We start from the raw sequence: 26,476 nt of genomic DNA, 5'->3' as shown, positions 1-26,476 counted from the left end.
CATAACATAGGATCACAAGACCGACTTCTCCCCGTCTGTTGGCGCCGTTGTAAAGATTATGAAAACATGAGCGTTTGCAAGAGATGACCCTGTGCCAGGAAAGGCAGATAGAACATTAGGAAAGAAATGACCAAAATTGCACGAGGCCATGTATTTTATATGGTAACATCCTTTCTTTCATTAACAGGAAATTTTAGTGCAATCCGCTTGCTTAGTCGGAGTGGGAAGGGTGGATGGAAATTTAAAAAGGATTCATCCAGTCTTCCTAATAATAAAGTAAACCTGTTTGCCTTGGAACTAGAACCTTCGCATTGCACAGTCACTCTATATTTCTCACCTTGTTTGGGAGCAGATTCTGAGTCTGATCACAGGAAGACACCTGTTTTGACAGTCTGCCGGAAAGGCGCAAACATACAGGTAAACTCTGTCTAGCTGTAGAGGGAACAGAGTGCTTGGCTAGCATCCTGCCAGGAACTGGGTCTCCACGTTCTGCTCCAGCTTCTTCTGCTGCTGCTGCTGCTAACGTTGCTGGGAAGGAGACGTAGCTGACCTGGCATCTCCTTTACTCTCGGTGCTGCAGCAGCCACTCAGGAAATGTTGTTTAAGGGGAACCTTCTGGATCCTTTCATGGCACCATGGCACGAAGAAGCCGTATTTTATCTATTGAAGATAAAGCATGGAGTTGGCTAATGGATGCTGGTGAGTGAACAAGGCACACGGGGAGCCAGTTGACTGGCATCTTTTGGGTAGGCTCGATCTCTCAAGGACTGAGATGGCGTCCATGGGAAAATGGCCTCTGAGACTCTGAACCTCAGAACGTTGTCTTAGAGAGGAACCTAGTTCTAACACACGTGATCCTGTACGTGTACCATACATAAAGTTTATATCCCCTCCCCCCTGGATTTGCTACTTGAAAAGACACAAATCCTGAAGTTTGTCAGATACCTCAGTATATGGAGCATAGTTTCTCATGGAATTCCTGTCACTATTTGATCTGTGTTCTTGTTTTTCACTTGAGCCATAGTAATTTAAAAAAAAAAAAAAAAGACCACTAGTAATAAAAGCAAGTATTCCTCCTTTCCATTCTAAATGAGAACCTCCCTTTTCACAACAGTGTTGAATTATAAATAAAAATATTATTTAACATGCATAATTTAATTCTTGCCAGGAGTATTCTTTTCAATTTAAGATAATTGTAAGTAAATTTGTAAGATATCGGTCATATTAGTCAGATAGTTGCATAGGCGTATCTGGGACATTAGCAATAAAGAAACTTTATTGTTAATATATTTATGCACCAATACAATACTTTACGGGAGCAAGATCCTTTATTGACCAAGGGAATGATTTGAATGAGATATTTCAGGTTTTCTCACTCTGAAATTTTCTCAATCTCAAATTCTCTTTCCCCGAAGCAGAGGCCATTTCTTAAATAAAGCCTACTATATTTGAAGTACACCACACATATACATATATTATATATATATATCTTCCACCTTATAATTTTTAATGGACATGAATATGGGCCAGTTAGTAGCTTACCTCTGTCTTTCTTTAAAAGATTGCAGTATATAGAAATATTAAGTTTGCCATAGAGGTGTAGACCAAATCTTTCTAGAATAATTAATCTGTGATGAATAGGTATTTCATAAAAAAAGGTAGAGTTTAGGAATTTATAGTAGTATAATAAAGGCTCTGACAAGTCATGCAGGAATTCACCTGTTTTATTTTATTTTAATTTTTAAGAAATTTATTTGACCATAACCTACCCCCCCTCCACCCCTACCCCTACGATGCAATCTTTCTGAAGAGTGTCTTCTCACATGTGGCACCACCATTCAGCCAATTAATATTCATTGGACACCTACTGTGCTGCCAGGCTAGGTGTAGGGATGCAACTGAACACATTTATCAAAAATTTATCCTTTTGTGATGCTTAGCAACAGGTAAACACTGGTTTAGATGGTCTGATCTTATTACTTTAGTAAGACACTGTAGTAGCAATACAATATTTATCTTTAAAAAGCTATTGCCAATTTTTCTAATTCCATGGATAATAGTCCTGACATACTGTCTTATCTGAAGAGTCTTATAAATGGACCCTGCCATTTCACATTGGCAGTATGTATTCACTCCCTTGTTTTTTCTTGCACATTTAAAAAAAAGTTATATTGTTGAAACTGGTTTTTATGAGTGGGATTGAGAACGTGGGTCAGAAAAACAAACTGTAATTGATTTTTAATAAAGTCAGATTTTTTATGTTTTAAAAAATCCACTTCCATTTGGTTTTTACCATAGGGATTCTCTGAATATTTTCTTATCTAAACCTATCCTATTGACAAGATATGTTTTAAAAAATTAAATTAGTTGAAATCAATATCTAAACTTACACACTGTTCATACAATGAAAGTATTTTTAGAGGAACATTCCGTTTCCTCATCTTCTTCCTTTATAAAAACTCAGTTCTCTCATATTTAAAATACTAGTTGCCTAGTCAATACCAACTATTTTGCAGAATAAGGGTTATTTTATAAAAATGTTTGGCTTAGTTACTTACTGGACATAATTGAGTTTGCCTAAGCAAAAGCTACTTTTATTGTATATATAATAGCATTACATTTAAGAGAACATAACTATATATATATCTGAGGTGAGACACAAGATTCTCTGAGCTATTTGAAATCAAGTGAAATACATTATCCCTATTTTAGTTAACTTGGGTTACAAAAATGTAAGTAAATACTTGAGCTTCAGAATGACATGGGCATCACTACTATCAGGCAGTAGAGTTTCTTCTTATTTAATTATAAAACACGTATACCGTACTGGTTAATTTGCTTCTGGTCTTGAAAAAGTGGCAATTTCGAAGTGAGACTGATTGTTTTTATTTTGATGCATATTAGGGATTACTAAAGTTCTGTTTAGATTTAATTCCTGACTTGATTTTTATCCGGCTCATTAAAGCAAAATTGTCCTAGGGTCTGCCTCTTGTAGCTGTTTAATATTTAATAGCCAGTGGGCTCCTGAAGAGGGGGAGTTCCTGGGGGCGTTTGGGCAGTTGAAGAGCCGTGAGTAGTGGTTAGCAAGCTGTAAGCATCTCCTTGGAAAATACAGCGTGAAGTCGAGATTCAGGAGAGTCTTAGTGAGTAGTTTGTTTGACACATTTGACAGTGCACTGCAATCTACTAAGTTAACCCCACTTTCCTTTCTTCCTCCTCTTTTCTTTTCCCCTTTTCTCCTACCTCTCCCCTTTTCGTCTGTGAACACTCTTTATCCACTCGCCCCTTTTTCTCCATATTCTCCTTCTCTTATCTCACTGAATTCCTTCAGTATTCCTCAGCTGATCATAACGGAACGTAATGTAGCTGATCAAATGTGCTGTACTTACTTAAAAAGTGATTTCGATTCCTTCTCCATGTAACCTTCTCTCTGTCTTTTCATTTTCCCCTTGGATAACTCACACCTTTGCCTTTAATCTCTGTCTCCTTGTAGATTGCACCCTTGGACATTTAATAGCCGTACATTTCCTTATCATGATGTAAATGTTATGATGGCAGGATTTGGGAATTTTTTTGAAATGTGTTAGATTTTTAACCTCAACTGCAGTAGGCCTACTGTAATATGTCTTCCTTACTTTTCTTTCTAGAGCTAGAGCTCCATGTCCCCCCTCCACTGTGTTTTTGGCTGTCGTATGGGGTGCTAGAATGGCCTGTCTCCATGTATTCTGTTGCATTTCGCCATCGCTTCTTGTGTTCTGTCGGGGGATTTTTGGTGATTCTTTTCAAGCGCTACCTGAGCTCTGCGCTAGTTGTTCCCCTCCCCCTAGGGTCTCCTGCTGTGTGGCCCTGTCTCCACTTCCTTGGCCCTGTCCATCCACAGAGCCTTGGGTCCCCTGATGGCTGCCTCTAAACCCTTGTGAGGGCCGGAACATTCCTCCCCCTGCTGCTACAATTGAGCCCAGTGCTGGGTACCACGTTGCCTTCTACACTTGCTTTCAGTTGTTAAGGCTTCCCAAGCTTTGGCTGTGGCTCAGTGATCCCGCTGGCAAACCCTGGAGCTTTTCTGGCCTTGACGCTCAGTGGTAGCAGCAGGTGTTGGGATTTCTCCAAGCCCCTAAGACCCTGGGAGCGAGACAATGGCCGTTTGACATAGACCTCAGGAGTTTTCAAAGCACCAAGAGGCCTCTGCAGAAGATGTGAGAAGGTAAGATTCCGATTTCTCTAGGAAGCTGTTGAGAAGATAAAATGCGGGGTTCATGTAGGCTGAATAGCACTGGATTCTATGAAGCATTTTTTTTTTTTTCTCCTTCACCATCTGCATTGTATAGCTAGCAAGAGAAATCCTAGGGAGAGTTAAAACTGTGAAACATAAAGTAGAAACGGTTTATTTTTCAAAGCCTGTGTTCTGTTCATCTCCTTGTTCCTGTTTCAAACCAAAAACATTTGATGATTATATCCCCAAATTCTTAAAACTCAAATTCCTAAACCCATAATTAATTCAAAAGCAGTAGGAAGAGCAGCTCGGATCTTGGTAGAGCTAGGGCGCATTATTGTCCTTTGTCAAAAATTACAGCTTAGCATTCTAAATGTAGCAGTCTCTTCTTTTAGGGCCTTACTTTCAGTTTATTTTTAAAAAAGTATTCTCTGCACCTATTTTTTTGGGGGGAAAAATAACTTCCTATGGGTATACCTAGCCTGGATGAAGGACATATGTGGGGTGTTTGCATGTAATAATTGGTAGAAGAGAGATCAGTAGCTTCTGAGAGTGAACATCACAAACCATTTCTTCAGCATTTTAGGTTTTGTGGCAACACTTATTTATCAATAACCCTTTGTTCTTTGCCCAGCCTCCATTCATGGGCGGTAATCTGCAAAATGATATTAAGACACCAATGCTGAAATGAGGTCTTTGGTGACCTTACGATCCAATCATGTCTTCTTTTTCCCCCTTTGCTTTCAATGGACTTAATCTTGTCATTGATTCCCTATAGCTGGAATCAAGGAGATTAGCTACTGTCACACTGAAACTCTTTCCCTTCAATAAGTAAAAATGTAACTCAGGTTTTAAAGATGAAAAAGAAGAATGTTGACTAATAGTTTTACAAAGGGAAAAATAAGATTTGTCTTTGGTAGTGCTTATTTCGGATGCTTATTTTTAAAACTAAAAGTGTTCAACAAAGTGTTTTATTTGCACTTTAAAATAATTAAGTTTTATTCCCTCTAGACTTCAAAGTATAAGGAAATAGAATGTTTTGAAGTCTTTCTGGTGCAATACATTGGGTAGTAGATTTCATATGTAAAAATAGAAAAGGGAAATTTTAATGCTTTGATTCTTAATATTGGTAATGAATTTGCAGTTTTTTAAAGATGTATATAGTATAGTCTTAAGGAGTTTGCATTATTCTTAAGTCGGCCTATGAAATACATTTTTCCTTTTTTTATTTACCTAGAATTCTTCTTTTAAATATTTTTATTGATTTTAGGAAGGGAGAAGGAGAGAGATAGAGACATCAATGATGAGAGAGAATCATTGATTGGCTGCCTCCTGCACGCCCTCTACTGGGGATCGAGCCCGCAATCCAGGCATGTGCCCTTGGCCGGAATCGAACCTGGGACCCCCACCAGTCCGCAGGCTGACGCTCTATCCATTGAGCCAAACCAGCTAGGGCATTACCTAGAATTCTTATACATATGTATACACACATATAATTTTGAATTACTTAACTAAATATGAAGATTAAAGCGATATATTGAACTTATGGACATTTATAAAATTACTTTAAAACTCTAACTTCAAAATATTTTTAATGGAACATAGTGAATGTGGCATTAATTGTATTTAATATTTTATCAGTAAAGTAACTTCACAAAAGCAGGGCACAATACAGTCAAATTTAGAGTTTTAGTGCTTACTTTTGGGGGCATGCAGAAAAAGGTACATAATTTCAAAAAATAGTGGTGCTGTAAAGATCTTAGAAATAGGGGACTGATAACTCACAATTTCTGAAGCACAGGGCTAAGGCCAGAATCTAAGTCTTTGAGTTCTAATCCAGTGCCCTTGCCTCTATGCAGTGCTATTTATTGACATTGCAATACATTTGAGGGGCCCCCTTGCCAATGTCTGCAGAGCAGTGGATGGATTCTGGGAATTAAAGAGATTTTCCTCAGTATCAAATATGCCTAAGCATGGCTGGTAGACGTGGACTTATGGTGCATTGTGGCCTGATTGAGGCCTTTAGAATTTTTTATTTGTCTTGTTTAGTGTAGCTTTTATTACAGTCAGATTTTGAAAAGCACTGTAGAAGAGCCATTAAAATGTTTCTGTTTGAAGGGAGGATAGAACTTCTGGCATGCCATTCATTTCAGTTTATGATCCTGTAAATTGGGCAATTATCTGAAATATTAAATTCTTAGAATTGAAAGATTAGACCACTGTGCAAATATAGGCAGTTTATTTTCTGTTTCTAAGCAGAAATTTTTAATTGACTTCTTCCACTGTTTCCAAACATGAAAAATTCATTAGCTCGCTTCTTTATAGATATCCGTTTATTTGTGCTATCCTAAAAGTGGAAAGAATGTAGATTATATTTGCATGAAATTATTTGACATATTTATTAATGAATTGCTTTCTGGTCCCTGACTTAGCAATATTGTTTCAAACTCAGGTTTTCGCTGACTTTACTGAAAACCTACCATCATTAAATAGGACCTTGTGCGGACTCCTTCCTTGTGATTCCTTGGGAGATAACATTGTAATGACCCAGTTCCCTTACAGGATGTTCAGGATGGACTCAAGACCCAAGATGGACCTAAGAAAAAACTAGGTGTAAAAATAAGAATGGATTCTCTTTTTAGGAAGTTTAATTTGAAAAATAGTTGAAATACTTTTGATATATTTATAACACTTATTTCAGAAAGAAAAAAAAAAAAAGAAGCACTTGTTCATGGAAAATCTTAAAAATCTTCTGCAGGTTCTCCAAATCAGGTCTTCGCCCCAATCATTATGACCCTGAGTATTCTGTCATCACTCAGCTCATGAGACTCAGGCCTCTGAATTCTCGTTTATCGTGTCCCTTCTTCGAGAGAATGAGGGCCGTCCTGGCTGGTGGGCTGTGAGCAAGATATTCATGCTAGATACTGAGAAATGTCAGATGTCAGGTTTTCTGACACATTTCCTTTGTTGTAACAAATAAATCAGAGTTACCAGCCTTGTTAGACATATCCATGTAGGAAAGAAATAAAAGAGCAGATCTGCTTGGCCCACGTGGCTCAGTGGTTGAGCATCTACTTATGAACCAGGAGCTCATGGTTCGATTCCCGGTCAGGGAACATGCCCGGGTTGCGGGCTCAAGATCTCAAGTAGGGGGCATGCAGGAGGCAGCCAGTCAGTGATTCTCTCTCATCATTGATGTCTCTCTCTCTCTCCCTCTCCTTCCTCTCTGAAATCAATACAGATATTTAAAGAAAAGATCAGCTCTGCACTTGGTCCGAACAACTAAAAGAGAGGACAGATCTAGGGATGCACCCAGATCCTGACATTTCTGATTCTTTAGAGGAGTTTTACACTTCAAAAATAAGCTATTCTTGCTCATTCATTTCACCATATGGAAATAAAGCTTGCTGAATCAGAATTACTCAAAATTAAAATGATCTCTGTAGTTTATTATAATTTATTGATTTCCTACTGCCTCCAGCTCTGGTAAAGCCTCACTTATTCTTCACAGAAACACCTTGAGGTATACAGTGGTATTAATTTATGTTTACCAAACGAAGAAACTGAGGCCAAGAGAAGTTAAGTAACCTACCCAGGATATCACAGCTAGACACCAGGATTCGAACCCAGGATGTACGTCTCCAGTGTTCATCCTCAGGGTCCTTATTAGTTGTCCTCACTGGCAGTGGGTGCTAGTTCCCAAGTTCAGTCCTAAACCATCTCGTGGCAGAGTGCCCACAGGATGCCTCTGCCTCAACCTCTTCCCCACTCAGTATGAGCCACCGCTGTTCCCTCCCTGGCTCCTTGACCTTGGAAAGGTTATTACTTCTTATCCCCTCTCAGTCAGTGTCCCACACGCTCTAAAATCTGAATAATATTAGCTCTTGTCTGGGTTTTTATGAAGATTTAATTTAATTTAATGAGACTGCATGCTAAGCACTTAGCACAGTGGCTAGCACATAGCAAATAGCCAATACCTTGTTGATGTTATTATGTCATGCTCCCAAGGTCATACAACTAGAAAGTGATCGAGTCAGAAATCAGACCAAAGTCTGTGTGACTGGAAGCCTGAAGGGAAACAAGAACACATACATCTGCACACACACACTTTCCAAAAGCAGCAGCGACAGCAGGAACCACAGGGCAAAAGCTCCTGCTCCCTCGGACCTCTGACACCGCCTTCCATCCCTCACCATCCCTTTCGTGATGAGTAAGGCACAGTGTCCTGTATGCTGATGAGAACAGGAGCATAGTTCAGTGGTGGAGGAAAACCTCTGACAGTGAGGCTTCCAGGGATTGGAACTTCAGCCTCATCGCTTCCAAACTGTGATATGAGGCAAGTTATGTAACCCCTCTAGGCTTCTTTATCTATGTATGAAGTTAGGAATAGTACCAATCATGCTGGGTTTTTGCAGGTAGTAATAAATGCCTTATTCATTTTAATAAAGGTGTATATATTCCTTTAAAACTGCAGTATGCTTTCAGACTGAAATGCGTGGCTCATGACAATCAGAAACCCCTAGAGTTTTAGAGATCGATAGGATCTGGGTGATTTCATGATCTTCCATTCTCCAAGAATCTATATGCTTACCCTGTCAAGACTGTTTTAGCTCAGTGGCAGGCCCGTGGAGAAGGGGAAAGGGAAAACCATCAGAAATCAGAGTTGACCTAAATAAGGGCTGGTTGTACCATTGGGAAGGTGGGTCAGCTTCTCTCGATCTGGGCTGTCAGTGACTGGCATCACCATCACCAGAAGGACACATTCTCCTGTCCTTTCTCTTTTGAAGCAGAACCCAAACCAGCAGCGGGGCTCCCATCCTGGAGCGAGAGACTTAGCCTGGACTGAGTTGAGTATCAAGGGTTAGACTTGAATGCTAGTCAGAGCAGGGACCTCTTTCATTCTTGCTGCTTCAGTGTCTAGATCAGCGGTTCTCAACCTGTGGGTCGCGACCCCTTTAGAGGTCGAACAACCCTTTCACAGGGGTCGCCTAAGACCATTGGAAAACACATATATAATTACATATTGTTTTTGTGATTAATCACTATGCTTTCATTATGTTCAATTTGTAACAATGAAAATACATCTTGCATATCAGATATTTACATTAGGATTCATAACAGTAGCAAAATTACAGTTATGAAGTAGCAACGAAAATAATTTTATGGTTAGGGGTCACCACAACTGTATGAAAGGGTCGTGGCATTAGGAAGGTTGAGAACCACTGGTCTAGATTCTCAGCTCCGTGAGGCCAGGGATTTTTGTTTTATTTATTTGCAGTGCCTTGCACAGTCTGGGAAATAGTGGGTGCTCAATCCATGGTCGATAATTAAATAAAAGAATGTAAGTTCCAAAGCTAGGACAGAAGAGCTCATTGAAGGATATCATGGCTACCGAAGGGATTGGCTGCCTTGCAGGAAGCATAGGATGCCCGGGGCTCCCTCAGGGACCGAGGAAGGGTTAAGGCCTATCCCGGGGCTGGGTCAGGGAGCTGAATGTGCAAAAACTCTGTAATGACTGGTTGGGAGACCTGGCAGAATTGAAACTGCCAATGGTGCCTGATTAATGAATGTAGGAATCAAGTATTTCAAATCATTTATTAAACTTTCAAGCAGAGAACATATTTCACGACTCAAAAGCTATTGGAGCCCATTTACATTTGCTGTTTCATACAGTTATAAATGGTATGCTGGCATTAAAAACTCGATTTGGGTGCCAGGGACCTGAGGAAAATGTATCTGTAAATATGCCATTGATGTGTATACTCTGCTGTAAAGAAGTGATCAAAATATGGTTTTAAATATGTAATACTGTAAAATTATAATTTGTGATATGTGAACATAAAATGAAGCGCTTGTGTGGATATGCGGGAAGTCAGAGTGTAATTCTTAAAGCTGAAATATCTGTGGGGGGTGATTGGTAAATTGTTGTTGCTGCTTTCTTTCATTATAAATTTTACTATTTTAATGTATATTCCCCCAAATAACAAGATGACAGCATCTTTTAATCAGTCCATATTAAAAAGCATAAACCATACTAGAAAGAACAAAGAAAATTAAGTATATTTAGTGTTAAACCTAACAATGTAAGTTGATATTCAAGTTGCCTTAAAGGCGTTTTTGAGCTGATCTGAACAGATACTCAAATACCAGACTTGTCAGCTCCTTAGATTCAAACCCAGGAGATGGCGTGCTGGCTGGCACCTGAAAGATGGTTGTTAGAAAACTTCAGCTGAGAGGTAAAGTCACACCAAATGTTGCCACAAACATGTATGTCTCCTTCATTTGGAAAAGACCATATGTTGCGGCAGAGCTTCTATAATATTAAGATAGTGTGGAACTTTCCAGAATATCTCAAGGTCGCACTCGTAAATCAAGTGCTAAGTTAGTACACATGTTAAAAATTTGGCTTTGAAAAATACACGTCAGTGTGAGGGTAAACGAAAATGGAGTCCAAAACTGGAAAAAATCGTCACTGTTGCATGCACCGTATTTTATAGAAAGGCAGGGTTCTTCCATGCTTTTATTTACTTTTACAATATACTTTTATTGATTTCAGAGAGGAAGAAAGAGGGGGAGAGAGAAACATCAATGATGAGAGAGAATCATTGATCAGCTGCCTTCTGCACACCCCCCGAGCCCACAACCCGGGCATGTGCCCTGACTAGGATTTTGAACCGTAACCTTCTGGTTCATAGGTGGACACTCAACCACTGAGCAATGCCAGCTGAGCCCATGCTTTTATTTCACAGGTGCCTATAAGCTCTCCCTCTCTCCCCACTCAGTCTGCATACACAAACGTGCAAAGAGATGGAAATACACACACACATACACACACACACGTGCACACACACACACGTGCACACAGAACAGGAATGGTAAGGTATTAACTCTGTAAATCTCTTCATCATTTACCTTCATGGCTCTGCATCCCTGACTTGTGTGTGGGTCTGGCATACTATTTATGATGGTGGGTAGAGACACCCTGGCAGCACTTTTTTTCCTTTATGATTTTTATTTTTACTTGCTAATGCCTGCTTTTAGTTTATTTTGGCACCCCATAATGTGAGTTTTCATTAGGGACTATGTTTGAGACATTATGGGGGCAATATGTACTAACTTACAAAAGGCAAACGCATCGTAAAGTCCTTTGCGTGTGAAATAACTTTGATACCTGAGTACCGGTGTTTCTCCTCCCAGCCTTTGCCCTGGGATGTGTATTTGGCAGTTTAACCTCTTCTGTTTTACTCTTTTAAAAACAGAAGAGGCAGTGGTACAAAAATCAGTGGGATCTCTCCCTGAGGAGAATTTTGTCATCTGAGATAAAAGTGTCACCGATGAGAAAAAAAAAGTTATCAATAATGTGAGTGTTGTCTCAATGTATGAATTTTTTTTAAAATATATTTTATTGATTTTTTACAGAGAGGAAGGGAGAGAGATAGAGAGTTAGAAACATCGATGAGAGAGAAACATCGATCAGCTGCCTCCTGCACATCTCCCACTGGGGATGTGCCCGCAACCCAGGTACATGCCCTTGACCGGAATCGAACCTGGGACCTTTCTGTCTGCAGGCCGACGCTCTATCCACCGAGCCAAACCGGTTTCGGCTCAATGTATGAATTTTTTAAAGGAATCTTGCAATTAAAAAAAGTGAAATTTGCCACATGAAACAAAACGAATACATATTTAAGAATACTGTCTTTATTTAGATGGGCAGCTGTATAGTTAAACCACTGTGCACGTGTTTATGTGTGTGTAGGTGTGTTTATAGTACACTAGCACGTTAAGGGCCATGTCAGTCACCGATGAATGACACTATACTTTCCGTCCGGACCTCCTCAGTCACTGGTGCAGCCAGCATATTGGTGAAATCGGATATCTCAGGCTAAACCGAAAGGAAGACAAAACAGGCTTGGTGCTTAACGTGCTAGAGGCCTGATGCACGAAAATTGTGCAAGGGGCTTGGCCCTTGCAGCCCCAGCTTCGTCCAGAAGGTTGTTCAGCTGTCTGGTCTAATTAGCATATTACAGTTTTATTATTATAGATTAGATGTAATTTGCAGAAACTACTAGCTCTCACACCATTTCTAAGTCGAACTGCAAATATAGCAGCATAGCTTTCCAATTAGGAACATTATCTCTGGAGCCGAATAGCATGGGCTCCAGCCCCCACCCCACTGACTTCCTGTTTGTGTTTCCTTGGATAAATTATTAGGCCTCACTCAGCTTCAGCTATCTACTCTATATAATGAGGATAATAAAAGAACCATAGGATTATTTTGTGGATTAAATCAATGAATAAGCTTAAACCTTGTACAGAGGTGCCTGTCATACACTATGTGTTTAACAAGCTGTTTATGGGTGTGTTTTTTTGTGTTTTTTTTTTCCCCCTCTTCTTTTAGTTTTTGCCTGGTTTCCAACAGAGGTGTTGTTTAGCCTCCTGTCTTAGGAGGTGGGGCTGATGGGAAGTGGCGGTCTTACCTCAGCCAGGAGGTCAAATGCCAGAGGCCAAATGTATGCGATAGGATGAGGTCCAATACTGATAAAAAGCTTAGGGATGATTGAGGGGAGGGAGCTAAGCTTAAAATAGAAATAATCTGAAGTGCCAGGCCAGTGTGGCTCAGCGGTTGAGGGTCGACCCAGGAACTGAGAAGTCGCAGGTTCGATTCCTGGTCAGGGCACATGCCCAGGTAGCAGGCTCAATCCCCAGTGGGGGTGCATGCAGGAAGCAGCTGGTCCACGATGTTCCTCTCTCATCGAAGTTTCTATCTCTCTATTCCTCTCCCTTCCTCTCTCTCTAAAAATCGATAAAAACATATATAAAAAAATAATCTGAAGTCATGTTCTCAGACAGAGGGTGTTTGCAGCCACACCCTTTTGGAGAACGTAGGGAATCGGCCTCAACTGTCTCCACATCACTTCTCCGTTTCAGTGACATATAGTCAGAAATTTCTAACAATATCTATTTAAACAGTTGTTTCCTTATTTTTTTTTAATTGTGTCTGTCCCATAAATAGGCTAGATTCATTATTTTTAAAAACTTCCACTGTTTTCCTTCCTTTTGATGTTCTCCACATTGCCCCATCGTTTTCCCAGAAGACATTATTTCACAGGATTAAGGCAAGAGTTATCATTCATGGAAGAAACCTGATGACCATTAGACTGAGGAGAGAAAGGACAGCCACATTTTCCTGGAATGATTCTAGCTAACATCAGTGTTTCTCCATGTTGAAGTTAGGACGATATGGTCCTGAGTTACTTATGTTTCAGACGTTTGCCTAGGCCGTTGAAAGCCACCATTATCACCTACAGCACAAAGTAAAGGTCACCCAAGAGGAAAGTGCCCAATTAAAAACACAAAAATAGCGCCCTGGCTCAGTGGATAGCTTTGGCCTGTGGACCAAAGGGTCCCGGGTTTGATTCCGGCCAAAGGATTGTACTCGGTTGTAGGATCCTCCCCAGCCCAGACCCTGGTCTGGGCTTCTGCCGGTGGCAACCAGTTGATGTTTCTGTCTTTCCCTCTCTCTTCCACTCTCCCTAGAAATCAATAGAACAGTATCCTCGGGTGAGAATGAAAAATAATAATAATAAAAGTAAATAAATAAGTAAAAACGCAAAAATAGCAAAGGTTTCGGAAGGCATTTTGGTGATTCCTGCCCCTGAGGTGGAAAGCTCCCGTGACCCAGATGTCGCAATGGTTCTCATGGCTCTGCCCTCGGCCCCACACCCACTCCCGAAGCAAAATCACTTCAATACAATCAGTCACCTGTGCTACGTCTTCAAAGCCCAGGATGGAGGGACCGAGCTTATACTTTCTTTTACGTAATTTCCGTTTTGGAACCGTGTTGACATATTTGTAAACAAACATTTAATAAACTCTCATGAAACAAAGGGGCACTATCTACTCTAGATAGTAAAATTACCGAGCGGAAATGGGCCCCTTTAAAAGGACATCAGCTTAGGGCAAAGTTTGATTTCAGGTTCATTACAGAACCAAATTTATTTTCAAATATTTTACTGGGTTGAAAAGTAACAGGTTAAAAAATAATGTTAATTATTTGAAAAAAAAACAAACAAACCATGAATTTGCATGGTTATTAAAAAAAACCCCACAGAACCTCAAATAGAATTATAATTATCCCTTCATTATTTTTATCATAATTTTTTATTTCAAATATATTTTCATTTATGTTTGTCTTCAAATTTCATGTTTCAGTCTTCAGACGTTATGCTTAAGCCTTCACATTGGCTGTTTTCTGCTTGTAACTCAAATATAACAATTCTTTTGGAATCAGGTCAGTTTCTACTCAGGGTTCATCCTGTTCTTGGCGTTTTTGATAGAAGTTGGGATCTTTACAACAAAGAAGACGGAAAACGGCGTCAGAAGTTTGTGGGTACAGCCCTGAAGTGTGATTCTGGAACTTAGTTTCTTGTGAAAGGCCCCCATTTCATCACCATGTTATGTCCTGTGTGTCATGTCCTGGGAGGAAGAGCCACCATTTTGCCTCCCTGGACTGAATGAAATCTAATAGAGACAATGCCCCGCACAACCCCTTCTATACATTCCCCTTCATCTTGTTATCAGAAAAGCAGTATAAATGCAAGCTTTAGGGTACTCTGTGAAAAGTGACTTTATTTCCGGAATCCTGCTCACTAATGACACAATTGTATGTTGCTCTCATGAGCACTAAAATTGAAAGTATAATGATTGTTTTGATAATATAATTGGTAGTATAAATTTTAATCGTTGAGAAGAACTGTAGGGTGGGAGGGAAAAGAGCCTAAATTCTTCTTTTCCTTCAAGATAAACTATAAATTGTAAAAGTCAAGATCATTTTTAAAATTTGTTCTACGATTTTGAGACTGCTTTCTGTTGCCCTCCCTCCCCCCAAAGAGGTTAACAAACACTAGAGAGTATAGAGTTTACTGTACCAACAAAATACATTCTTTCCTCAACGGCTGAATAAGTCCATGTGTGTTTATTGAATAAATGAATACGCTCTGGTGAAAATCAGCGAGTAGATGAATGAATGGATAAACGTAGTGGTAGCACAGTCCGCTTCCTCTTTGTTATTTTTAGGAAACAATACTTATTTTAAAGTATTACAAAAAATTCATTGAAAGAAATTGGCTGAAATTCCTCATTTTCTCTTATGGTAACAGCCAGTTATAGCAGGATGGGAACTTGGTAGGTTACAAGATATTGTTTATGTAGGTTGAATTACCTTACATTTACAGAGCTTTTGGGAGTCAGTAGATGAGAATACATAAATTATAAGCAAAAGGGCAGTCAGCACTCGTCTAAAAATAAACATCGGTCCATGTAATTACATCCTAAATAAAATAAATAGAAATGGATTAAGAAAATTACAGTGGCTTAGCAGAATTCCATGTGTTTTCTGTCCCTGTTTTCATTTGCTTTTGATGGTGACTGGTATTAATGGAACACCATGCACTACATATTTTGAAACATTGAGCCAGAAGCAGCAACACCCAAAAAGTATATTAGATGTCTTTAGTGACGAAAAAAAAATTAAAAAAAGCAAATATGGGCTTGATATTGTCATGGTAGGTTTTAACTCTTGGAGGAAAAGGTTGAGGAAACAGGTTAAATATCAGTATGAACGGAAGGCTTGGAAGTCTCAGGACACTTTGGAGAGTACAATGAACCTTCCTAAAGCCAGGGAACAGAAAGAGAAAGAAACCACGGTGGGAAATTGCAGGGAAGACAAGAGCCTTGCTGACAGAGAAGCAAGCCCACATTAGCATAAGTCCTGGCTCTCATGGGCCCTCAGGGGGCTCATTCCCCAGGAATGTATCCCTTGTGCGAAATAGAGGACTTGTGTAAACACGCTCTGTAGACATTTGAAAATGCTCGAATAACAGCTCTTCGGGGGTTACTACGTAATTATTTCTAGCTGTTGCATTTATTTATCTTGGTACCAATTTATAGGGCTAGTTTTTGACTTGGTGTTACATACAGTGTCTTATTTCATAGTTTGAAAAAGTACATACACCGCCTTGGAGAAAAATGCAAACATCAGTGGCTTTATTCAGTGAGGAGAACAACTGGAAGCTTATTTCATAGTATTTTGTAAATGAATAGCTGAATGTAACATTATATCCATGGCATGTTAAAAGAAATAAAAAAGGAGGAAAAAAAAAGGAAAAGATTGGGAACTTGGGCTTCTGCATAAACCTCTTATCAAAACACTAGCTTTTGATTTTATCTGAGCTTTACTATAGAAAGTTTTTACCATTTTTACAAAGCCTGGAGGAAATTGCTGAACGAGAAAAGCTGAATGTCATTTCAGGCTAATCTTTTAGTCACCCTAATAATAGGAAATTATTTAGTTCTTATTTTTCATAGTAGTCCATTTTGAGCAATAAGAATCATGTAGCCCACTCAAGGATATTTCAGGAAAACTGATGTGATGCTTTTAAAAAATGTACTTAAAAAGTGGGCACATAAGTGTTTTGCATTACGCTACTGTTTTATCACTCAGTTCTCTGCGTGTAGTTAGGAAAGCTAGCTGAAAATGACCTTGAGGTTTATTTATAGTTTGGATGATTAGGGATGGGGCATAGTCAACAAATTATAGGTGTATTCTCTTTCTTTTTACATTGCTGTCATATTAAATATATAAGTAAGTATACAATACATAATATTGATAAAATATGTAATATCGATGTGTTCTTACTTTTTTAGGGAGACTAAGTAGGGAGCAGATAGCTGATTTGGTTGGGGATGGCTGAATTTAAAGAAAAAGCACCTGAAGGTCATTCTCATAGAACTGATAGGGCTGTGTTATAGGACAGTGCTGTTATATTCAGAGAGAATATACAGTCAGGAAGAGGGATAGAAAGACAAGTCTTAGTGATCTCCATATAATCAGCAGTCAGAGCAGAGGAAAATAAAAGAAAGCGACAGAAAACTCATGGGTTAATGCATAGTAGGAAAGGAAGATGGTGCATTACCAAGAAAGACAAAAGAAAGATACGTAAACAAGTCGTGGCTGGTGCCAGATGCTCCAGAAAGGACAAGAAATGGGAAAAGGACACTGAGTCCAGCAGTTAAAAGTAACCTCCGAGAAAGCAGTTTGAGTGGAACCGGGAGGGCGAAGGTAGGATCCCCCTCGCACACTAGATTCCAAGGTGAGTCACTAGGAAGTTGGCAGGTAGGTCTGAGGGCTCAGCAAGTTTAGACAACTCTGTGGAGACACTGAGTAATAAAAAGAAGAGGAGACCTGGATGGCCGCTGGAGAGTCCAGCAGGAAGAAGATTGTCATTGGACAGTGGATGTTTGTTCCGCCAATGGAATTACATTTTTTCAGGTAAAGGAAGTCACAGGAGTCGGAGAAGAGAAGAATGGAGATTCATGAAAGTAGGAATAAGGGAGGGTGAGTCAAAAAGAGGTCACCCTTAGGAAGGAAGAGGAGCCCAGTCCTTCCTGGGAGGTAGGGTGGTTCCCTCCCTACCATCCCTCCTCTCGGCCTTCAGTCTCAGCTCCATTGTTGCCTGCCTTGTGCTCCCACTCCCTGATGCATGGCTTTTTAAATCCTTTAGTTTAACTTTGCTGTCCTTACAGTCCTCTGTTGACTGCAAATTCTTTGTGGGGAGAGGACATGTTTTACTCAGGTAAACCTTGCTTAATAGGCTCCCTTTTCACACGATGCCCTGTTTTTCACTAACATCCAAGTCCGTGCTACCAGGAGAAAGGTTTCCCAGCCCAGCCTGTTCATTAGAGTACATGCTGACGGCTAATTAGCTACCTCTGTGAATGTCAAATGGTGTTTCTAAAACAAACCCTTAATTTCAAATGAATGGGAAAGGTTATGAGATCAGACTGTTTTGTGTGTGTTTTTTCCTGGTTAAAAATGTCACAACATGACAAAACATCACTTAGAACTTAGAAGCGAAGGCTTCCAAAGCCAGTTAAACATTTTAACCGTAATTCATTGTAGAAAGTGGAGGCATTTTATTGAAAAGAAAATAATTTAAGAAAAGCAAATGTTTGCTAAATGCTGTGGTTTACACCACTGTTATGTCAGTCGAATAAGATTGGGTGATGCCCTTAACTTTTGGTCTGATCTGCACTCTAGGCACAAATCTCTTGCTTCGAATAGTTAAACTATGTTTTCTGATTCTTTCTTGGCGAAAGGAATTCTAAGCAAAACTTAAAAATGAAAGGTTGCCTTTGCCTCCCATTTAGAAAACATGCAAATATGTTTCTATTTGTTTATAGTAAGTTTATTGCTATTTGTTTTATGGTTGCTAGTCATCCACTTTACTTTTTATATCTGATCAATGATCTGTCTTTCTGTCTTTCTTTCTTTTTAAAAAAGAGCTCCATAGATACAAAAAGATTATAGCTACTGTTTTCATGGTTTTAGACCCAATTTTACACCAAAAGTGAAATATTATATCTATTTACCTTTCTAAATTATGTAAAGCCATAAAGTTTATAATGTATGCTGCTTGATCTTATTCCTCCTGAAATATTTAGTTTTATTGCTATTTCCAAACAAGTAGGGAAGGAAAAATCGAAGGGTGAGACAATATATCTAAATAAGTAAAATATGGCACATGCCAACTTTTATATATTCATTTTTCACATTTTTATTATTATCCAAAAGTAATTTAAAACACTCACTGATGCCCTAGCCGGTTTGGCTCACTGGATAGAGCGTTGGCCTGTGGACTGAAGGGCCCCGGGTTCAATTCACATGCCCGGGTTGTCGGCTCAATCCCATTGTGTGGCATGCAGGAGGAGCTGAGCCATGATTCTCTCTCCTCATTGATGTTTCTCTCTCCCTCTCCCTTCTTCTCTGAAATCAATAAAAACGTACTTAAAAAATAATAATAAATAAAACACTCATTGATCATTACTGTTGTGCAGTTGCACAAATATCTTGTTCTGAAAATTCCTAGGACAGCCTGAGAAGGTCTTTGAATGTCATTAGAATTTTAAATTGAAGCCCCATTTCACCCTGCCCACCTCTGTAGGGCCACCTCACACCACTCTTCAATGTGGACTCTTCTCTCCTGCCTCCCTGGAGTTTCCTACGCACATCTCACTGTCTTACACTTGCACTTCTCAGCATTCCGTCTTCTCATAAAAAACTTCCCACTCTTGTTTTCTGAAAAATATATTTTTATTGCTTGCTAATGACTGATTACTATAATCTTGTTGCATTCATTTCCCTGACCCGTCTTAGGCGCGGGTGCACCATTTCTCTCCACTAATACTAGCAGTTGTAGTTCATTATTAATAAATACGTATAACAGGATATTATAAAACTTAAGTTATGAAATTTTTATTAAAACGTTTCTTACATGCCGTTATATTGGCTGGGCCATAAAAATATCCGTTGTGGGCCGCATGCGGCCCGCAGGCCACGGATTTGATCTGTACCAACAGATCCTAATCTTTTTGGCTCATGGTCCATTTCGAGATTCTAATAGAAGTTACGGAACACGCACAGTGCACATCAGCATTTAACCCTCAGATCTGGCAGGCAGATTCAGGGGTTCATGAATTCTCTGCAGCCCATCCACCAGGGCCCTGCCAGAGTTGAGAGCACTTGACCTCTGCTACCTAGATAGATGAAGCAATGGAGGAGATGAGAAAGCTGTATGAACATACATTTTACCTGCCTTAGGTAAAGACTAGGAATCTTTCAAAATCAAAACTTGGTGCCTCAATTTACATAGAAGAGGTAATTTAGTTGCTACCTAAATACAGATTCATTCAAGGAGAGCAATGTAGACAATAGACCAAATTGTTGATCACTGAGAGCCAGCTAGCTATTGAGGAAAGCACAGTGGCTTTTGTTCATGGTCTCTTGCTAGCCTGTACTATATGAACTTTTGATGAGAAATGGACTAGACTTTTCATGTTTTTAGTTTTAACCATTGCAGAGAAGCTAGTGCTTTGCTATTAAAATCCATACTTGAGTTTGAGGATCATACAGATTAATGAAAGGACTTGAAGGGATTTCCATAGCTTACTTCTATCCTCAAGGTCTCTTCATTCTTTAAAATTATAAAGCAGGTCTCTTAAATTTGTTTTATAGTCTCAATTACTTCACTCTAATTTTACATTTTTTTTTTACCACATGGGAAATAAATGCCCCAAAGCCTCTCATTTATTTATTCGCTTACATATGGAAGAGAAGTTCATTTCAAGTGGATATGTATCCAATCATGGTTTTAGAATACTTTTCAGAAATAAATTCTTGTTATTTGTGCCCATTTTATAGAGGAAGAAATTGAGGCTCTGGGTGTTTAAACGATTCTCCCCAAGTTTGTGCTTCTATAGAAAGTTTCTCAGTAGATTTTACTTATTCCATCAAAGGACATTCTGAGAGGTATACATTCTCTATTATTTATAATTATTCTCCCAGAACTGGAACTTATGTGGGTGCTCAAGACATGTTTATTGAGTGAAGGAATGAGCAAACAACTAAATGAAAGTTTTTAAAAAAAGAATGATGAATGACACCCAATTCCTGCCCAAGTGTTGAGAGGAAAAGTAGCATCATGATTTGGTAGTGGGACATCTGAGCCAGAAATCCTCTGTTCACAAACCAGGTCAACCTTATGCTGCATCAGGGAACTTGGCAGTAACATTACCTACCCCACAGTATTTTTTTTTTAAATATATTTTATTGATTTTTTACAGAGAGGAAGGGAGAGAGATAGAGAGTTAGAAACATTGATGAGAGAGAAACATCGATCAGCTGCCTCCTGCACATCTCCTACTGGGGATATGCCCACAACCCAGGTACATGCCCTTGACCAGAATCGAACATGGGACCTTTCAGTCCGCAGGTCGACGCTCTATCCACTGAGCCAAACCGGTTTCGGCTACCCCACAGTATTGATGCAAAGTTTAAAGGAGTTTGTGTACGCAGATGCATAGAACAGTGCCTATGTCCAGGTTAATTTTGCTTTACACATTTAAATGCCAAGAATTATGTAAATTGGGATATAAATATTTAAATTTTGACTAAAATAAGAATTAGAGAGTGCATATAATTTGACATTGATTGAATAAAAGGAAGCAAAATATTTTAAACTTTGGCTTATTACTATGCATTTGGTAATCCTGGAAATTGAGCCTAAATTCACATATTAGTTCTAGCATAAATATTTAAGTGCACATTATTTAAGATATCATGAAACTTAAAAACACTTCACTTTTATAAGATTATAGAACTGACCTTCTAAATTTTATTTTCGTTCACTGTCACGTTAAAGAAAATTTAAATGTCAGTTAGCGAAATGCAGTCACTAATTAGTGAGCATCCGATATGAAGCTGCTAGGCTAGCGATGTTATTAGATAGAGTTCACAATTTAGACTAATATAGGGAATGTATTCACCTGTTATTCTCTTAATGAATATATATTTCAAAACTAATTTAATATGAACATTATCCACTGAATGTGACTTTCTTCGCAAGACTCATTTAATCTGCTTCCAGCCGGTTTCAGTATTCAAGTCGATATATTTCATCAGAAGCACAGAGTGAAAAAGCAGCCCAGGATGCATTTATTTTTGCCATGTGATTCCTCCCCGAAGACGAGGGAGTAACCATGGAGCTTGGTCTTTAGCACAGTACCTGTTGGCCAGGTGAACTGACGGGCAGTAATAGCAGGAGTGTATTTGGCCCTGCAGCCCACGGAAGCACAAAGAAGAGCCTGCTTTGCTTTAAGCATTTGCAGAATTGCTTCTGACCTCGTTTCCTGACATTTGGATTCTCACGGGAAGAAGCGAGAGTCCCAGAACGCTGCGAAGTGGGGAGACTGTGCTTTTGTTGGAATCACGTAGCTTGTGACCCAGCACAGCGGAGCAGCGGAGGTTGGTGACCATCATGAGGCTAGCATCCGTTTGCATGGTGTTTGGAAACTCTTCTGATTCATTAAAATGTGTGCTGAGGCAACAGTCTCCCTGGCTTCTGTTTTATTGTGCTCAGATGCAATTTTTATAGTCTCAAACGAAAATAAGCAAATATCCCAGCACAAGTTTTATAGATAAAGGACGGCCCACAGATTTTATTACTTTGTCCTGTTCTAAGACTGACTTGAAACTTAGAGTCTTTCTCCATTTTTATGTGCCACCGATAGCATTAAACCGTTGTGAGTGAAGCTTGTTACCCCTTTATAAAATATCTTGACCAGTTTCTATGCCTTAAAAGAAACAACTGAATCCTGGCACGTATATGGAGACAAGAACACCACTGAGTAACCCAGGTTTGCCTGAGAAAGGACCCCCTTAAAGGTGTCCTGGTTGTAGACAGTATACAGATCCCCCTTCCCCTTTTCCTGTAATTCGCAAGGGTCAGAAGTTCAGCTGTTCATGATATCTGTTCTAGAAGTAACAGGGAATCTATATCCTCCTTGAAAATGGAAATTAATGATGCGGAATAAAGTAATGTTACTATACTCCTCAGGGCATTAGCTTTATTATAGTAATGATTTTCTTTTTGGTTTTTAGAATTATATCAGTATAGTTATTTTTGTTCTCTATCCCCAAAGAGGGGTGTGTATATGTGTGTCTGTGTGTATTGTATGTGTGTGTCTGGGCACACATATATTTTAATGCAAAGTCATGCATTTGCCCTATGATATTCCCATGCTTATAATCCCCAATGTAATGAGTCCTATGGTAAGGGGACAGTCCAGGAATGAGAAGACTGGGTTCTATCACCAAATTCACCATTTACTATCGATATGAGTTTTGGGGCCCACTTTGCACATTTTCTGAGCAGCGATCACACGCGCTCTTGAGTTGCAAAGTAAGCCCTGAATATCTCTCCAAGCTGCTGGGGGAAGATGACTGTAGAGAGCCCAGGACAGCACTTTGCCATAGAGGCCCTCAGGAATGGTGGCTGTGGTAGTGATCTCATCTGTCATCCTTCCAGGTGACTCAGGGGAGGAGGCTGGCCAATTTTCAGAAGCCCTCAATGTAGTCAAGAGCACCGCTATTCACTAATTCTATGCTCCTTGGCCAGACATTTCACATCTCAAAGCTGGTTTCCTTACCTCTAAATTCAGGTAGTAGTCATTTGCCTTGAGGACTTTAAATGACTGTCATGAGGATTTTAGAACCTCTTAACGTGTTATGCAAACAAAAACAGTGGTTGTTTTCCCAGGCGATCTTTGGTTCTAGGTTACCATCCAGAGAAGCAGTCTTGTAGGGGCAGGAAAGTCGCCCAGAGAGTACATGGGAGGAATGCATAAAGATCACTTTTGTTTCAGTAATGGGATCATTAGGGTTCTGTGAATGTGTGAATTCTTTTTTTGGGGGGAAAGAATATGTAGAAAAGTGTGAGAGAAATAGAATCTCAAATGTTATTTTTCATTTTCCCACCATATTCTTGTTTCTTTATGTTATCACTCCCATAGTAGCTCTTGGTGATTGACATATGAATGAGCGATGTAATTGACCAGGGAAATTTAAGCTCCAATGAGAGAACATAAAATGATCAAAGCAATGAGATGCAATGGATTAGAAATAGGGGTGGCCCATGTCATGGATTGCCAGTATGTCAGGATATGGATGGTGGTGGAGAAATAAAGAGAACTCATACTGAAATTAGAACTGTGTGGCTCCTAAGCAGAAAACACTGGAGAAGTTAAAAATGAAGATAGAGGTGTGTGTGTGTGTGTGTGTGTGTGTGTATGTGTGTGTGTGTGTGTGTGTGTGTGTGTGTGAATTAAGAAATGAGTACTTTTGTAGGTGGTATTTAAGCAAAAAAAAGGATTATTAACTTCAAATTATTAAATTTTATACCACATTGATGAGGATGGCTTCTGGCATCTAATGAAGAGTTAAAATGTGTATAAAGGCAGAATAAGTAAACTTAAAAAAAAAAATTGTGATTCAGAGAACTTTAAAGTCATATACAAGTTTATTCATTACACATTTCATCATCTTTGAATACTGATAATTTGTTAGAGATACTTTTAATTTATTCATATTTGAATATATGGGTGAAGATAGTGTAATGTTTAATCACTGGCTTCCTAAGAATTGTATAGCCTGATTTATATATATAAAAAAAACTAAAGACAAATGAGTAAAGAGGAGAAAAGTAAAGTTGAAAATTACCTTTTGGAATTTAAGTGACTTGTGAGGATAAAGAGTTGAAAAGATGACAAAAGCTATGGGGTGCCGGGGTCCAGCCCCAGCGGGTCCAGGGGTCCCCAAAGGTGTGGACGGAGTCGGCGAAGAAGGAATGACATGGAGACAGCGTTCAGTTGATCAGCAGCCTAGACAGGATCTCTAGCCAGGATCTCTAGCCAAGTTCTGGTCTGGATCTCCAGAGAGGTTCTGCTTCGGATCTCTAGCCAGGTTCTGTGTCCATGTTCTCTTGCAAGGTTCTCCAGGTTCTCCAGCCAGGTTCTGTAGCCATGTTCCCTCGCTAGGTTCTTCAGCCAGGTTCTGTCCAGGTTCTCCAGCCAGGTTCAGTCACCAGGTTCTAGTCAGGTTCTCTTGCCAATTTCTGTAGTCAGGTTCAGTCCAGGATCTTTTGCCATGTTCTCTCCAGCGAAGTTCTTCTGTCTGTAGGTTCTGTGTAGGTTCTGTCTCTCTTCGTTCTGTCTTCTTACATCTGTATTTATACCAGTTGATTCCAATCCTATCAATCTCTATTTCAAAGGTTAGGGCGTTTCTTATCTCCATTCCAGGGAGTAAAGATTATGTAGCTTAAGCATGATTGTTTATAAAGTGATTAACTACCCGCCTGGCACTTAGTTAAGGAGTTTTATCCCCTCCCTAACTTCAGGGAAAAATCCCTACCTGGGGAAGCAACCTTTCTCAGAGAGGAGACCTTGGTTAAAACACATAGTGCCAAGAAGGTGAGCAAACATATTAAGAACAGTATGTCATATATGCCAGGTCCCTTGAAACAGCAAGGATGGACCGGCTCCCGGCAATGGGGGAAAATTGTATCTCATTCACTGTTAAATATCACATTGAATTTTCTTTCTAAATAGGTATCTTTCCTTTGCTCTTAGGAATGAAGAGAATGAATTGAGCTGTCTAAGTGATGGCATTGATTTTTTCCTTTATTCATACTAATAGAACATATTTTGAGTCTTTTCTGATTACGGGTTGAATAAGAAAGCACTGGTTCAGCTGTCCCTTCCATCAGAGGAATACAGCATTCCACGTGGGTTAACTTCTGAATTATAAAAGATATCATTTGGTTTTTCAACTAATGCATACATATGTTATAGAGAGATACCAGTTGCTTAAAAGCACATTAACTAATATCTTGTATTAGTTAATTTCCCCTGAAGGGAAGACAGCTTGACTCTTTAAAACCTGCATTTAGTATTTATGGACAAAGACTAATTATTCTCCTGGAGTGTAAAACTTTATGCCCCCAGAATTACACAATTTAAACGTGTTCACCTGTTCTGTCATTTGACATCAACTGCATGTATAGCAAAAAAAATGGTTTTTGCTTACTTCTTGGTTGGCATTAGCAGGAGCTATACATATTTTCACCTCCTAGTCACTTGGGTTGGACAAATGACATCAAAAGTTCCAACTACTTGATTTACAAATGGAATCCAAACCGATTTGCTTGCTAAGAGATTTCTGGCCTCAATTTCAAAAATTTTCCCCATGTCTCATGCACCATTTATTTAAAATGTTATTCAGTCGAAATTTTCAGTTAATATTTATCATGGGATGTGTAATTGGTTTCTGACTGTCTAGCTGATAAATGTTGAACAAACAGCTCTGAGAGGGAAAAAGAATCACCTTGATTTATTATGTTTGCTGATCTCTGGTAGAAATACTAACACCAGGACTAATTTCAAACAACCAATATGAGTGAGGTCACTGAGTGTGGAGGTGAGAGGAGGCACATACTCATCAGCGAATGCCAGCCAGTGCAAGCCAGCTTTGCACAGCCCTGGAGGGGTCTGCATTCCAGAACCCCAAATTTCCCTTCTAGGTTTTGAGGGAGGCATGCCGTGCAAAATACAGGATGGCTCTAGGTATCTCTACCCATATTAGTGAATGCGATTGCTACATGGGAGCATAGCTGTGGGCCCCAGCCCCTTCTTCCATTCATACAGAAATCCCTCAGTGACTCTGTGGTGAATTAAAAAGCTAGAAGATTCCAACTGGTGTGGCTCAGCAGTTGAGTGTCAAGCCAGGAACCAAGAGGTCACTGGTTCGATTCCCCGTCAGGGTACATTCCCTGGTTGTGGGCTCAATCCCCAGTAGGAGGCATGCAGGAGGCA

The 26,476-nt window shown here is 39.5% G+C and overlaps 1 protein-coding gene across 17 annotated transcripts in view; it reads left to right on the top strand.

Moving 5' to 3' along the window:
• The window catches only part of MBNL1 (muscleblind like splicing regulator 1), a 176,453-nt gene that overhangs the window by 66,387 nt on the left and 83,590 nt on the right, over positions 1-26,476 (top strand). Inside the window, exons 1-3 of one of the 17 annotated variants that reach the window (XM_036349121.1) lie at positions 347-417; positions 581-699; positions 3,648-4,204. The exons of 13 other annotated variants lie outside the window; for them this stretch is intronic. Coding sequence is in view for 2 of the 4 variants with exons in the window: in XM_036349107.1 (XP_036205000.1) it covers positions 14,426-14,599 (174 nt within the window). In the remaining 2 variants the exon portion in view is untranslated. Of the gene's footprint in view, positions 1-346; positions 418-580; positions 700-3,647; positions 4,205-14,425; positions 14,600-26,476 lie in introns of those variants that run through there. 3 more of the 17 variants (XM_036349107.1, XM_036349123.1, XM_036349114.1) reach the window with 3 other exon arrangements.

Source organism: Myotis myotis, unplaced genomic scaffold, assembly GCF_014108235.1.
Source record: "Myotis myotis isolate mMyoMyo1 unplaced genomic scaffold, mMyoMyo1.p scaffold_m19_p_2, whole genome shotgun sequence".
In the NCBI taxonomy this organism is placed as follows: Eukaryota; Metazoa; Chordata; class Mammalia; order Chiroptera; family Vespertilionidae; genus Myotis; species Myotis myotis.
The sequence above is the reverse complement of the archived record's forward strand: the minus strand, read 5'-3'. Positions and strand labels throughout refer to the sequence as shown.